The sequence below is a fragment of the Drosophila rhopaloa genome, unplaced genomic scaffold (genome assembly GCF_018152115.1).
Source record: "Drosophila rhopaloa isolate 14029-0021.01 unplaced genomic scaffold, ASM1815211v1 contig_115, whole genome shotgun sequence".
NCBI lineage: Eukaryota > Metazoa > Arthropoda > Insecta > Diptera > Drosophilidae > Drosophila > Drosophila rhopaloa.
The window spans coordinates 4,339,990-4,355,906 of NW_025334990.1; the positions used below are offsets into that span (position 1 = coordinate 4,339,990).

A 15,917-nucleotide genomic window follows, 5' to 3' on the forward strand; every position below is an offset into this window, starting at 1 on the left:
TTAGTTTGTTAATTGGGTTTTTACTTAAGGGGTTTTCTTAGGAAATACTATTTTGTAATGCTTAAACTTTTGAATTATTTTTAATTTAAATAGATTTATAAAATTGGAAATGTGTTTGTTTCCCAAATTAAAATTATTTTAATTATTTACAATGTTAGTACAAATATTTTGCGTTGTTATTCAGAACTTTTGAGAATCGAAATTGATAAAGTGGAAAAATATGTAAATGGTAATATGTATGAATTTATAAAAATAAATAAATTTTTGTTTTTTTCTTACCTTTGGTTTTGTATTTCTAAAAATTTGTTTTAATAATATTATTTATTAAAATGGTTTGTTCATAATAATCGCAACAAACATGAAAAAGATTGCTGTTGGTAAAATAAGTGACTTATAATATGAAATAGTTGTACATACAAAATATCAAGTAAAGACATTTAAAGAATCCGCTTTTCGTTTGGGACCACGACTGGCTCCCTCTTCGTTGTCGGAGGAATCGCTGCTGGAGCTGGCACTGCTGCTGGAACTGGAGCTCGAACTGGGGCTGGAACTCGAGCTGGAGCTGTTGCCCACTCTTGATCCGTGGAGCGACTCGCTGCTGCTGCTGCTGCTCATCTGGAGGTCGCTGACGAGCGTGGACTTGGGCGAGCCCAGGGTCTTCTTCTGCGGGGGAGTCCTTTTCCTCGGCAGGTTCAGCAACTTGGAGGACCCGTTGATATTGATGCCCTTCCCCTCCCGCCGCCTCTGTGGGCTGGGTGGGCCGGAGGAGTCGTCGCTGGTGTCGCTCAGATTGCGACTCTCACCCACACATCCTTCCGATCCGCCAACTGCCAACTTTCCTCCTGGTGGCTGCTTCAATTTGGCCGGGACAGGACCACATGGCCTCTTCCGCACTACGTTATTATTATTTTTATTATTATTCGATTTCAGATTGTTCAAGGGCGCAGCATTTCTGCGGCGATTTCGGTTCAGGAGCTGTGTAATGTCCACCAACTGGGATTGCAAGGTGCGCTGGAGTCCCTCCTTCTCCGAGGGCTGCATGTCCTTGAGGTTCAGCTTACTGTGGGCCCTCATCGCCTTGGCCACGGCCCGTTTCATCAGGACCAGGGTGTCCGCTGCGAACTCCTTGACATCGAAGCTCAGGTCGCCGCAATTCTCCGAGGACAATCCCTCGGTCTGTTGGACCAGGTGGACTATCTCCCTCATGGCCGTCGAAGGAAGTTTGGCAAACAGTTTCTGTATATTACGTCGTTCTGTGTCATTTACAGCATCCATTGGTGCTTCGTTACCCTCATCATCGGTGGACTCCAAGCTCACCGCAGTGAGGGCATCCATTTCACTGCTCTTTAGCAAATCCCGAGCTGGCTTGAGTTCCCCCTGGTTCAAATCCTCCTCCTCCTCCTGGTTGGTGCTCAATCTCTGTTCCTTTTTCGATGAGTTTCTCAGGGGATCCGATCTAGATGCTTCCAGTTTAAGTTTCACCTTGCCCACGCTGGCACAGAAGGCCTCCACCAAAGACCTGGCTCTCGAAGGCTCCCAGGTCCCAATCTGCGGCTGGAGGCACTGCATCAAACCCATCTCAGCCAGCTTGGCGGCCTGCAGCAGCTCATTTAGATCCGCTTCGGACAGCACCGAACTGCCCAAAGGACTCGGCATTTCCGTCAAGGATGTACTCCAAGATCCCGACTGATTTATGGCTCTTTCGTAGATCATCTTGCCCGGATCATGGTACTTCCTGAAGATGCCATCCACATGCGAGCGGAACTCGTCGAAGGTCTTGAAGTAGTGCTTGTCCAGTTTCTTGACCAACGAATCCCACTTGGCATTGAAGAAATTGCGGGCTGTGGTATCCGCCTGATTGGTGACGTTCTGCAACTTCTTCAACAACTCCCTGCAGAGGCGTTCCGTGTGCGCTGGGGTGGCCAGAATCTTGGCATTGGCCCTCGGCTTGCCCACTGCCTTGGGATCTTTGTTGCAGGGCAGATCCGGACCCTGGGGCATGGCCTTGATCTTCTTCACAAAGAACTTCTCCAGCATCTGACCCTTGCGAAAGACGACGTCACCAGGCCGATTGAACATGAAGCAGTTGCGGATGATCAGCCGGAAGTCTGAGATCGCCTCCTCAACATCTCGGTAGTAATTGTTCTGCACCCGTTTCAGAATCGTTCCCACATCCATGGGACGATCTATGACCGCGTAGTAAGTGGGCACCTTCAAAGCCTCCGTATCGACAGGTTCCAAGAAGTCCAGGGCAAACTTCTTCTTGCAAACCTCGTCCAGTACATGCTTCTTGAAGTAGTGCATCTTGTTGGTATACTGGCCGGCTTTTCCGGGCTGAGGTACAACCTCCGGTTGGACGCGATTGGGGAGCTTTAGTTTCACGGAAAGTGACTTGTGACAGGCCTGCAGAATGGGTTTTTCTAGATTATTCCCTATAAGTTATGCACTTTACTCACCATTCTATTTGTTTACTGGATATTTAACAGTTTTTCAGCTAAACTTAACTAACTTTCAGGTCTTCTTGATTGTGACCACGCTTATCTATCAATTCTACATTGGTAAAACCCTGAATTCGCTTAGAAAAACGATTTAAATTGCGTTGAAACTTTTGCCTGGATTTTTTTCGGCACAATTTTTGTGCTGAAAAAAAATGCATTTCCACCCTGTCTGTCATGCTGTCAGCTTAAATCGCAATGCCTACTGCCATTTGGCCAACACTGCCGAAAAAGTGTTGGCTAAAAGTTTCCAGGGTTGCAGTAAAAACCCAGTTTTATATTTTGTCGTTTTATTCAATTTTAGAGTAAATTATCAAAATAAGCTGTGCCAAATTGAATAATAAATGTGTGTCATAGTTGCCATTTTGTGTAAACTTTCTCGTTTTTAGAATAGGTAAATATGTACATTTTCACTGCATTTTAGATCCTTGCTGAATCCCACCTCCTCGTTTAACGACAGTGTGCCAATTATAGACTGGATAATGGGATATTGGAAGACACTGAAACTAAAGCAAACAATGGCACATCAAAGCAAACGGGACAAACAACCACCCACCACCTGACAGTCCCCACCCACCACGTATTTATAATATTTTGCACCACTTCACAGGCTTTTAGCTTTCTACTCCGCCTCCATTTCAAAATGTGGCAATGGGACATAAAAACTGTTTTTTGCAATTTACATCAACATTTTTATCACCCCACCACCCACCCTTCGTGGGGTACAACAACAACATGCTTTTCCTATTTGCATACATATGTAAGTGTGTCCCATAAATACAGATATACGGACACGCCCACACCTCCGTCCATTTCGGCAGCCTCCTGCGTCTTTTTGCGCACTTAATTACACACGCATACGCTTCATTCCACTTTGCGGTGCTGCTTCACCCACCCAATCACCCCACCACCCAACCACCCACCGTCCCACCCACTGGAGGACAGGTCTCCACTTCCGTCTCCGAACCACCGCGATGGGACAGGCCCACTACGGAAATAGACACGGGGGCACACTCTGGAAAAATCACACAAAATGGAGGTCATTATTGTAATCCAAATCAATAACGCAAATTAATAATAAGCAACTGATGTGATGTTCATTGTTCGAGTGGGTACAATAAATTAAATACAATAAATTAAATTTTATTTAACGTAACTGAATTGTAAAATCAATTAATTTTTATTGCAAACTCTAATATGTAATATATCTTCTCCAATTAAGTATTTCCATTTGGTTATATTAATAATTAATTATAAGCCACACAGAAAATAAAATTCTTGCTTTATAATTAAGATATGTAACATGGGAAAATGCCATTTCCAAACTGAAAACATTAGATATAATATTAAATTTCCAAGCCATTCAAACATATTTAAGGTAAATCTTATAATGTATCTGTGATATTGCTTATGATTAGGATTAATAGTGAATTACATTTGGCTAAAAGATATTTTTCAAAAAAACACGGATTTTCAAGATAGATTTATTGATATATATGTTGTGTTAAGGAACGATTGTCTTGTAAATTTGTAAATGAAATATTGTTTTAAGGCGTTTACCCAGTTGACTTTTATTATTTTGCATTAGATTAAATTTTTTTTTTATATTTTACAAAAATATGAAACAATTAATAAAAGTTTATAAAATTTCTATCTTTATTCAGAAACGCACAGATTAGAATACAATAAGTGATATTTTTTAGATAACAAGCTTATAACTACCTATTTATCAATATTTATTATTGCTTTGAATAAACCATCGTACTAAGTAATGCTGTGGTTATTTTGTAGCATCACCGGTTTCTCCTCTGTAAAGTGCTCGTGGTACAGTCCTCATGTCGTTCTATGTGTATCCTTGACTAAGGACTCCTCGGACTGCGAATTTGTTGCTCTTTAGGCCGCAGACTCACAAAAAGGCGACTCACGCAATCGGGCGACGCAGGATGGCCGGCTATCGCAGGTTCTACCTGCCGGCCAAGGTGTCAATGTTGCCTTATCATCCCAGGAGTCGATCCCAGCCCCGACCCCTGACCCCTGACCTCTCGCCCCTGCCAACGTCCACGTCCTTGTCCATTCTTTCGTTAATTTTATCTCTGACGGCGATTAATGCGAATAAATTTTATAGACGAAAATGTGCACTCGCATGTCCCGTCGCCGAGTTTTCCTCTTTGTGTGAGTGTTTTCCCTTGGACCTTTTCCCCCGCCCCCCTCTGAAACGTCTCCTCCGTTTCCCATTTTCCTCTTTCCCTTTCCCTTGCCCTCGGCTAATGTTTTCTTACTGACTTTTGTGGCCATTGTGCGCCGTCTGTTTTGGAGTATGTGACTTTTGCTGTTTGTCTTCGGCACCTGCAGACCTGCAGTTGTTAATTGTTCGATTCCCGATGCTTACGCGATCTTGCAGCTCTCAGGATCCCTCGGCGATCCTCTGTTTTATTTATTTTTTAGCAATTGCCGCTGACTCAGCATCCGTGGAGAGCGTGGAAACTCGTAGGATTTTCCCCCCACCCTCAATTAGGATAGGGCTCGGCATCGAAACAGCAACAGGGAACGGCGAACAGGTCCAGGTACAGGCTGTCCGGCGCAGAAGAGATACAAGATGTGATATAAACAGGTTTTCCATTTTCTTACCCTCGTCGTGGTCGCGACACTTGTCCCGCTCCCCGATTCCCTCCATTCTCCATTGTTTGCGATGTGTTAACCTTAAGCGATTTCTGACTTTGGCCGCTCTTTGGACCCCATTGTTGCGACCCTGACTTCGATACATTTCGATTTGGATTTTGATATAAAAATGTGCCCTAACAATAGAATCCATTTCTGTGGGAACGCCGCGAATCCTGGCCAAAGGACAAAGACGATCGCCGATAGCGATCGCGGCCAAAAGATGCAGGTTGCCTGGGATTTATTTATTTTCCCTGGTTTTTCTTTTCTTTTTCATTTTTTTGGGTGGGAGCGGCGCACCCACGTACGCACTATTTATGGATTTCCGTTGGGAATGGCGGAAAAGCTATGCCCTCGCTCATTTTATTCGCGCCGCTCCCGAAACATAAACCAAATTGAAGGGGAGTCAATGACCCGGCGGGAAAGTGGGAAAACGCAAAGACTGAAGACGACGAAATGTTGCAATTGCAATTCACCAATTTAGCTGGCTGCGCCCGCATCTTGGTCAATAAAGGGAATTGATTGAGAAATTGTGAAAATAAATTGGAAATGCAAAAGAGGGGGGGAAGCGTGCGGCGCGAGTGGTGAAAGTCCAACAATTAAATGGCAAACAAATTTCCGCCAATTATTTGACATTAATTATGATCCATCAGCGGATGAGGGTCAGTGGGAAGGCAGTAGAGTTTTTCCACTAAAAGGAACTCCTTGGAGCTCCTCGCCGAAAAAAGGGTTGTTTACCTTTTTGAAAAGCCATGCTGGTGCTATCAGATCACCCATGAATCTTAATCAGCGAAGCGTTCTGTTATGGCGGTTTGCATTTCGCCGCTTTCCCAGGCGTTACTAAAAAAAATCTGAGTCTTAATTCCCCTGCCACTTCTTGCACATGGAAAAATAGTGTTTACTAAACAAAATGGTATTTCAAACTTTTCCGAACTTGGATATATTGCCATAACAGGTTAAAAAAAACTTATATTTGTGAAGATTTTTTGGAAATAGTTTTAGTTTGGAGTATTTAGCTAATTGATATCGCAAAAAATTATTTTCAGGCAAATTGTAATTTCATAATCAAAGACTTAATTAAAATTTATTCTTAATACACTTTGAAAATACGAAAACTTTTGTAAATTATATTTAGACGCTCTTATTGAAATTTAAATAAATATTCAAATTTGGTGCTGTGCGTAATGTGCATTCATGGGTGAATCTGTCAAGCGTTTCTTTCGGACCCACGGAAAATGCCTCAAGAGTCATTGACTTTGGGGCACCAAAACGCATCTGCATGCGGTGCAATGGCCGATGACGCTGACGGCCCAAAACGCCAATCGACCAAGACGCCGCTCCGCCCCGCCCCTTTTCTAACCAATTAAGCCATGAGAAGCTGCCCCAAACTGCAATCAAAGAAGGCTGGAGGAAAGCAAAAACCTCAAAATGAAACATTTTTCTCGAGGCCCATGTCCGAGCCCGAAAAACGCATTACGCGATGAGGAAAAGCGGGTTTAGAGCTGTTAGACGGACTACCTGTGCAGGTTTTTGGCCCCACAACTAATACCAAAAAAAAAAGAGGCCGCAAAAAACCAAGAGCAACAACAAGAAACGATCATCGCAGTCGGGCGAGAGTCGTGAAAAGTGTTTTCTTGGCTCAGCATCACATCGGCCGAAAGTCAGTCCCGCCCGACTAGATTTCATATCGCTGTGGCCGGGGATTACACACTTTGTGCATTTGCCGAGTATGGCCATAAGTTTATGGCCTGACCCCGCCGCGAACCCTTGCCCCCCACCTCCATCGATTGATTTCATACACTTCGGAAAATGTATCTTTAGTATTAGCAAGACTTTGCAAACAAAACTAAGCTGAATTAAATTACGAAAGTGTTGAACCTCAAGAGTATAACAGTCACTAATGTATGATTGTAACTAATGTATGTAATGTTTATGAAAATTCCTTTAAAATAAAATTTAAAAACACAACATTTGTAATAAATATTTTATTTGAAATTAGGGGAAATTGTTTCATAGGATTTTCCATTTGTCTTATAGAAACGAAATAGTCAATACTTTTCAGTTATGATCAACAAAATAATAAATGAATTAATGGCTTATAACCAAAACATCTAATTTCTGTTTAATTAATTGGTTTTTAATTTGTAAAATTTCGGTCAGTGTATTTCTGACTCTTCATGGGTTGACAATCTTGTAGGCGTGTTGAATCGCGGACGGGGGAAGACAGCGATTGGAAATGGTAATGGGACCGGGATCGGGATCGGGATTGGGCATAAGAATGGGAATGGGAATAAAAATCGGGATTGGGATGCACATTTCAAATGTGCAGCGATCTGCAGCGGCTGATAAAGTAAGAGTCTGGCCCGAACCTGTTTAATGGCCAAAAAACGATCGAAAAGCGAACGAACAAAACGACAAAATGAAATGCATAAACGTAAATCTCGCAGCAGGTAGTCCCCGGATGGCCAAGATGGAGGTGGAGATGTGATGGAGATGGGATGGAGATCTTTTGGCTGGACCTGCAACATTGCGTTTAATGATGACTCTTCGGTCTCGCCGGCGACAATAAATTTCTCAATTTTCCTCTGCTCCAGATTGCTGCTCCTGATTGTCCTGTCTGCACATTTTACGCACTATTTGAAGCACACAACTGCGCACTTGCCAGGTGCATAAAATGGGTTGAATGGATAATCAGCCACAGGGGCGGGGGCAGATCGAGGGGTGGGGGAACTAAGGCAAGGGATTCGATTTCTGCGTGGGTGATTTTCTTGATTTCCCAGGGCAAAGAAAGGGTTTTCAGATCGATTGATCTCGTGAGACTGATGCACTTGCATGGAAAAATAAATATTTGCATCACTTTTCCCGGCAAACAGATAAATCCGAGTTTAATCTGCGGTTGCGAGTGTGTGAAAATAGTTTTTCGCCAGCACCAGCAGAATGCTGATTTTCCAATTGAGTTTTCCGCTTTTTACTTGCCAATTGGCAGAGCTGCGGGTCAAAGGTTGCTGCTCGGAGAAAGGCAAGACAATTGCCAAAAGCGGGTGATGATTGTGATTTTTTTGTGCAGTGCCTGCGATAAGGAAATTAGTTTCCCTTGCAAGTAAATAATAGCAGTTTTGCTCCCCCTGGGCGTGTGTGTATCCGCTGTCCAAAAAGTACAAAATACACAACAAAGTGCACCCAAATAGTTATCGCAAACAAGCGGAGCCGAGAAAAATGCGTAGACAGCACCGAAAAAGTTCATTGACTTTCGCATACAGAAACAACAACAACACGCATCTTTTTAGTGCGTTTATTGCTGCACTGAAAGAAAATATTTTACACCCGAAGCTTACATTACAAGTTCCGTGGGATTTTAAAATCGTCTTTAAAAGCGATTTATTTTAAAATGCAATTTGTTATTGTTTTTATTTTGTTGAAAGAAATTGTATTTTAAAAAAAACTTTATATTGTTTGTACTACATTCGTTTCAATCTCTCTTATTCTAATTTAATTCAAAATAATCCATTACTTAAATGGTCTTAGTAATTTATGACGTGAAACGACGTCTTTATAAATTAAAATATATTATGAATAAAATTATTTTTTTAATAGTGAAAATTATCAGGAATTTTGTTATTAAACAGAAATTTTTCAAGTGTGCCGTTTTTGAACAGAAATAAATATGGCTGCCCCAACTCAGCGTGTGCACAAAAGAGCAAACTCCAAAGAGTGCACACAAAAAATTACATTAAAGTGAAAATGAGCGATAACAACGCAAACACAAATGCAGATACAGATACAGCCATAGAAATAGATACGCATACACGCACTAACACAGGAGCAACACAGCGCCACCAGCAGTAGAAAAACAACAAGAACAGCAACTCCCCACCCCTGACCACCCCCTTCACTCCCCCAGGCCCCATGCCATCCGACATTCGAGAAAACTGCACGGCCAACGCAGCCATATTTATAAAGAAAAAAAAAGCAAGCAAGCCATACAAATTCGTTTTCGCTTTGATACGATCGTGAGAATGAGATAGCCTGCTCTCCCCATCTCACCCAAGTGCATTTGGTATAACACTTTGCTGGTTTAGTGGGGTTGGGGGTATTTCCCCTTCTTCAAAGCTGATCTGATAAAAGCCAAAGTGAAGTTCATCCTATAAGTGTGCTATGTTTTCTTAAATAGCCTTTCGCCAATACTGTAGTCCAGTAAATTGTATTGCATACTTTTAAGCTGGATATAAAAATCTACGAAGCGTCAGACTGCAGACACAGCTATTTTATAGCTATTTTTATATTAACTATCCACTCGTGTTAATAAAAATTATACTCATAATACTAAATTAAATTTAATCTTAATTGTCACGGCTAACGAGTCTGAAAAAATGTTCCCTGTGATCCCGGCAAAAAATTACTATTAATCTTATTTTTATTGGTAAGAATTCGGGAAAAATATTATAAATTATTCTAGAAATAACATTAACCGAAAATATAAAATTTTATTATTATTATTTTATATTATTATTTATAATCATGGTGACTTTGTTTTCGATTTTTAGCATATATTACTTAAATTATTAATTACTATTAATAAAGCTTATAGATTTATATATGTATATTTTAGTGTATTGGATTTTCGGCTTCAAATAAAATTAGAATATTAATGATTAAAACGACACTTATTTTCGTGTTCAGCGAAATGTGTAATTTCGATATTGTATTGCAAAACTGGTACTATTTACCAAATCATTTTCGTATAATAACAATAAACATCAACTATCTGTATCGTCGTATCAAAGGTAAATTAAAATTTTGAGTACCTACTTCATGTATTACTGAGCATCAAATGATAGTCACAAATAATCAATATTCATTTTCAGACATCAGTTGTTACTAATTTTTATAAGCCATGTGCTCGAAGGTTATCTTCCTTGGGTTATTTCTGGCAGTTTTCTTTTTATTTTGCACCGTATGATACTTCCGTTAATAGTTAAAAATCAATTTAAATATAAAACCTTTTCTTCAGGAAGCACCCTTTGTTAAAATGACAAACGTGGTCTGTGATTCGTACAACAAATCATGGACCGTTTTCCATTATTGTCGACTGAAGGCCTATTCGCGTAATAAGACCAGCTTGCATATAAATGCAACGTTTCTGCATCCTGCCAACAATATATCCCTCAGATTGAAGATGATGAAACGGGCCAATGGCTACAAGCCATTTCTCTTTGATTTCACTATCGATGCCTGCCAGTTTTTACGAAGGCGGAATAACCCCGTCATCAAGATGTTCCATAATTTGATTAGGGACGTGTCCACGCTAAACCATTCCTGTCCTTATGTGGTGAGATGGCTTATTGAATTGTTAGTCACCTGTGCTTTATGTATCTTTATTGTCTTTTAGGGCTTGCAGGTGGTAAGCGATTTTCATCGTGTTGAACTGCCAGTTCCATTTCCATCCGGAGATTATGTCGTGCTATTAGATTTTATATTCGATGGCAAGACGCAGTTCTTTGTAAACATTTATTCTCACTTGGTAGAGGATTTTTAAAAATAATGTTATATAATTGTTATATATAATACTGAAAATAATTTTCAATAAATCTTTTATTCATTATTTCACAAAAGTGTTTGCCGTACTCGTATTGAAAATCGCAATCTAGAAATTTCAATTTGTGTACCCATTGACCCAATCGGGTCAAAATTGTTAAATTTGCTGCCTTAATAGAAAATTTAGAATGTTTCGGTTTTCTGCTAATATAATATATATATCCCAGTAAATGACCAATACCTTGAGTCTTATGATTGCCATATTGGCCTTAAAGTTTATTCGCACAGTGTAAAATTTATTAACATAAGACTACAATACAATTTTTTTATGTGTACACTGATCATGTTAATAAGCCGATCGGACGATATCCTATATATGTCATTGGAATGATCGGTATTTTTAGGAAAATATTTTTATTTTCAATTATACTTAAAAGTCGGTAAGTCAGAAGTAATAAATTTAAATTCATAAAAACTCCTGAGGGAACCAAACAAAAAATATCACATTTAAATGAAACAAAATAAGACGGCTAAGAATTTATTTAATTTATTTTATGTTGTTATAACGAGATAGATATTGTTAATATACAATGGATGTTCAATTTACACACTCGATTAAATTTTCTATTCGATTGTTTAGATTTCAAGTTATTATTTGTGAAACTAACATCGTACAAATTATTGCAGCATAGTTTTGGGCTAAGCAATGCTGGGGAAATTCGTTTCCCACTTATAATTTTTAAAGAGGATATTATAATATTTTTTTCGAACCTTCGTTGGTTTAAATTAAATATTTTTTGGTGACTTAATTTAAAACAAAAGAGTTTTAAGTTCAAGCCAAGAATAAATGGACTATCAGAAATATGTATGACAATGTTTATTATCAAAAAACAATATTAGCCGTTTGTTTTCTAGATAAAAAGGTCTAGTTGTAACAATTAACCCACAAAAATTTCTTAACTCTTTTCGCTTGGCTCTCTATTCCGTCAAACCAATAAGGAGTTCAATAAGTATTGGATAATCGGTTCTTAGGGCCGATTTCCGCAATCTGTTGCAAAGTTAACATAAAGACCAATTTATTTTCTTAAAAGGATGTTAAGTTTTCAAACGACAAATCTTTACAGGGTCTGTAAAGAATGTTGTTAGCCCAACCCTGAAAAAGAATAGTAGGCTACAGAAAACTGTCAAAAGTGACAATTAGAAATTGCCAAATCATTTCAGAACTTTTCCTGTTGAACCTGATTCATTTTTTGGCCAAGCCACTGAAATCCGGCAGCAAATTCCTCAAACTTCAAGTCGAGCGCAGCCTCAAGGATCTCAGACGAGAGCCAAGTCTGGTAAGCCAACGCCAACCAGCTAAAGTCACCAGAAGCACGATGGCGGACTCGAAGAGGCCAGTCTCCGAGAACTGGTGCTAGCTAAGGTTCAGCCACCGCTCCTCCATCTCAAGCTTGAAAGTGGACTCATGGAGCCTGGAGCTCCCGTGGACCAGGAGATGAACCAGATCCTCGGACAGCCTGCACTCAGACACTCTGGAAGACGAGACGTGGGATGGCTCGGAGATGTATACAGGCAGCAGGCCCTTGGCCTCGTCCGCCAGAAAGTCGCTGCGGGTGAACTTCTTAAAACCCCAACCCTTGACCAGCTCAAAATTGTGAGCTCTTTGGGATTCCACGGCCTTGGCCTCCTTAAGCCTGGCAGAATGTAACATTTCAATTTGGCTCTTTCTTCTGGTCCATCGTACGAAACTAGCAGCAAATAAATCGAAAGGAAATATTGGCGTTCCTCTTCGAGACCCATGGGATTAAAGTATTAACATCATTCAGTTCCTGATTAACAGCTGTCGAGAATTCCCCTATCTGTTCCCGACAGAAAGTAAATGGCAATATATATATTTTCAATTACATTTAAAAGTCGGTAAGTCAGAATTAATAAATTTAAGTACACAGAAATTCATGCAGAAAACACTTGTGTTGTTCAGATTTAAATTGGAAAAAAATTCATTTATTTATTTCTTTAATGAACAATGTTATAACGATCAAATATTGTAAGTATACAACGGATGTTCAATTAAAACCCTCGATAAAACTTTGTATTCGATTTACTAAATTTCAAGTTTGGAAAAATAGTTTCCCACTAATAATTTTTATTTAATTTGATGCTTTCCCTGCCTTTGATTTTTTTATTGCAATATTTTATGATGCCTAATTTTTTGTCTATAACATATTTATTTTCGATAAATCTGTGGTGCGATTAGAATCCAAAATTAAATTAACTTAATAACATATACATATGTGGCAATGTTTATTTTCACAATACAATATTAGCCGTTTCTTTTCTAGATAAAAAGGTCTAGTGGTTACAATTAAAGAACAACAATATTATAACTCATCAAAGGTCTTTAACTGGTATTTAATCATCGGGTTTTAGGGCCGATTTCCGTGATTTGTCTGAAAGTAAACACAAAAAGCAAATTAATTTATTAAAAGTATGTTAACTTTTCAAACGACAAATCTTTACAGGAACTGTTGTCACACGAGTCTGAGGATATTACGAATTGTGAAATCATTTCGGAAACGTTTTTTCATTCAGAGGCAAGCTATAGAACACGCTGCTGAGGAACCTGCTCAATTTTTTTGAAAAAACAATTGAATTTCGACAGCCAATTCGTCTAAGTTCAATTCAGACTGGAGTCTGGCAACAAAAACTGCTAAATTCACCTCAAACCTTTCAGAAGCTTGACGGCAGCTTCGAATAAGCAGTCTCGTAGTAATGGTGCTATGCACAGGTAAAAGTAATTAAATTTAGTTATAAATAAACCTTATCAACTTTGGTTTTTGTAGGGAACAGATAGGCGCAGTATTCAAATCGTTCAAATTATCGACCTGTGCTAATGACGAACTGTTAACCCCATGGGTCTCGAGTGGAATGCAAATATTCCCTTTACTACTTTCGTATGATGGAGCAGAAGTCACAGCCAAATTCTAAATTTCCATAGCTAATGCCCGGCGTAAGGAGGCGAAGGCCGTGTAATTCCAAAGAGCTCACCGTTTTATGCTGGGCAAGGAAGAAGCGACTTCCTGTCGGACAAGGCCAACGGCCCACTGCATTCACATTCCCGGATCAACCCATTTCCTGCCGTTCAGAGTGTCCGAGTGGAAGCTGTCCGAGGATCTGGGCCATCACCTTGCCAACGGTGGCTGCAGGCTCATAAGGCCATTTTCGAGCATGACATGGAGGAGCGTCGGATAAACCTAATCTTAAACAACTGGTGAATCTAGATCTCTGTAAAAGCAAAAGCCGAAACACTTATATACTAGTATTGATGTACCAGGTTACACAGTCGGAACACTAATATATTAGTATTAGTGCTTCGTCTGCTGTTTCCATATATATCCCTATATATATATATACAACCGTTATGTCCCAGGCTTTCAATAAAAAAAAGTTCGGTATTTTGCCCATAAAAATTTTTCTCAGTTTTCATGAGGGGTTTCAACATGGTTTCTTGCGAAAATTTGTCTAAATGAAATTTTTGAGCATTGAATGCTAATCGATCGAAAATTTTATAATAATTTGACATTTTAACATTTGATTAATATTACCTAAGTCTTTGACCAAAAAAATGAATTGATTGTTTCGGGGTCTTGGTATAATAGTTTTGCTCAGCAGTTTTTAGTCCAGTAAAGAAGACTATTCCGACCATATAAGTACATGTACTCTTGATCAACCTCATTAGATCTCACTTAACGTTGATCTTTATGCATGCGGCCCTATGAAAAAAATGTTCGATACTTAAGTAGATATTGTTGATATATTTATCAGTTTATATTGCAATATTGTTTAACAGAGGTTATAAGCATTAAATTTCAGAAATTTTTCAAATTGCTTTATCGTCTGACCTAATCTTTATATAATTTTACAAGATCCAAATAAAATTCGGATGGATTATAAGTTAAATTTGTTTACTCTTAGTTTTATTGTACATTTGTCCGCCAAGTTCCGGCCTTTCTATAGAACATTTAAGATTTTCTTATTTTGTACAGATTTAACAGATTTATATTGACACATTTACAGCTCATGCTTCTCGGACGAAGCCTTCGTGACCTTGTGAACTCGGAAGGCCTCCAGAATGTTCAGCTTTCTCAGGAGCTCCAGCTTCTTGGCCTCCGACACTTTGCCGGCCTTGAGGCGCAAGAGGCGCTTGGTCTCCTCCTCCAGGAAGTCGTATCCTAGCTCCTGGATCTTGTGCATGTAGACCAGATAGGCCTTGGCGCTCTGCTGGTCCTCGGGATTGGTCAGCTCCTCCTGTTTTGCCTGCAGCTTCTCGATGAGCTGCAGTTGCTCTGCATCGGGGATATTGGCGTAGTTCTTTAGGGCCTCATTGAACTCCTTGATGCAGCCATCACGACCGATGTAAAGTGGTGAGTTGCTACTGACAAAGGCCTTCAAATTATCCAGAGTAACGTCCATGTGGCTGGGCAGCTGGATGTACTCCTCCACATTGCCCTTGAATATGAAGATAGCCGGGAAGTTCTTGTCGTCAACTTTATACCGGTCGCCCAGAGCCTGAAATGTTCGATTTATATTGTTAAAAGACGGTTTTAAAGTTTCAATGGGACTAAGGCAAATATATTTCTAGTCGAAACTTGATCATCACATGCGATATTCCAAAGTTAAGAATATGAGCGGATACACGGGGGGATTAGGGGGTTCCACACCAAATAAAGTATAATCCAAAAATATTGGTTCTAAGAACCCCCTTTACCCCCGAACCAAATCCCGGATCTGCCACTGACTGAGGGTGCCCTACAAACTCACCTTGTTCTCCAGTTCTCCATAATCCTTGATACCCACGGTGGCCACTAGTAAATCCTTAGTTGCCTTATGTGCCGCCTTCGAGAATGCGGCAAAAGCCTCATGCTTATCGCCATACGGAAATGCAATGTCGAATTTAACAATCGAATAGGGGAATCGCTCCACAGTCCTCTGGAAGCTGAGCTCGTCCAGGTCCACGCAGCCCGTGCAGGATATGGCCCAGGTGGAGGGGATCGCGTGGAAAGCGGCCAGCAGCAAAGTCACCAAAATCCGCATCATCTTCGTGGCAATAACAGAGACTTCTGAACTTGACCCTACTCTTGCCGGTTGTCAAAGCAAACTGGCTTGAAAGCAAGACAAGAGCGGAGAGGACGAGAAGTTGAGGAGTTTAGAAGTGTTTTTCTTCTGGGT

At 40.1% G+C, this 15,917-nt stretch overlaps 3 protein-coding genes across 4 annotated transcripts; 1 reads left to right on the forward strand and 2 right to left on the reverse strand.

Moving 5' to 3' along the window:
- Positions 1–423: 423 nt before the first annotated feature.
- On the reverse strand, positions 424–2,572 carry LOC108052114 (transcription factor GTE8). The gene is made up of 2 exons (XM_044456595.1): positions 2,457–2,572; positions 424–2,403 (listed from the first exon to the last, which is right to left on the reverse strand). Exons 1-2 carry the CDS (start codon positions 2,457–2,459, stop codon positions 424–426), a joined length of 1,983 nt encoding a protein of 660 aa, XP_044312530.1. The 5' UTR covers positions 2,460–2,572.
- A 7,475-nt stretch (positions 2,573–10,047) lies between these two features.
- Positions 10,048–10,689, forward strand: LOC108051821. 2 transcript variants are annotated; one of them, XM_017134050.1, is made up of 3 exons: positions 10,048–10,107; positions 10,165–10,482; positions 10,543–10,689. In XM_017134050.1, exons 1-3 carry the CDS (start codon positions 10,048–10,050, stop codon positions 10,687–10,689), a joined length of 525 nt encoding a protein of 174 aa, XP_016989539.1. The 2 variants fall into 2 exon arrangements, with proteins under 2 accessions (XP_016989539.1, XP_016989540.1); XM_017134051.1 differs by having other exon boundaries at positions 10,165–10,479.
- A 3,794-nt stretch (positions 10,690–14,483) lies between these two features.
- On the reverse strand, positions 14,484–15,917 carry LOC108051817 (protein windbeutel). The gene is made up of 2 exons (XM_017134045.2): positions 15,510–15,917; positions 14,484–15,257 (listed from the first exon to the last, which is right to left on the reverse strand). The coding sequence occupies exons 1-2, from the start codon at positions 15,783–15,785 to the stop codon at positions 14,760–14,762; spliced, it is 774 nt and encodes a 257-aa protein (XP_016989534.1). The 5' UTR covers positions 15,786–15,917; the 3' UTR covers positions 14,484–14,759.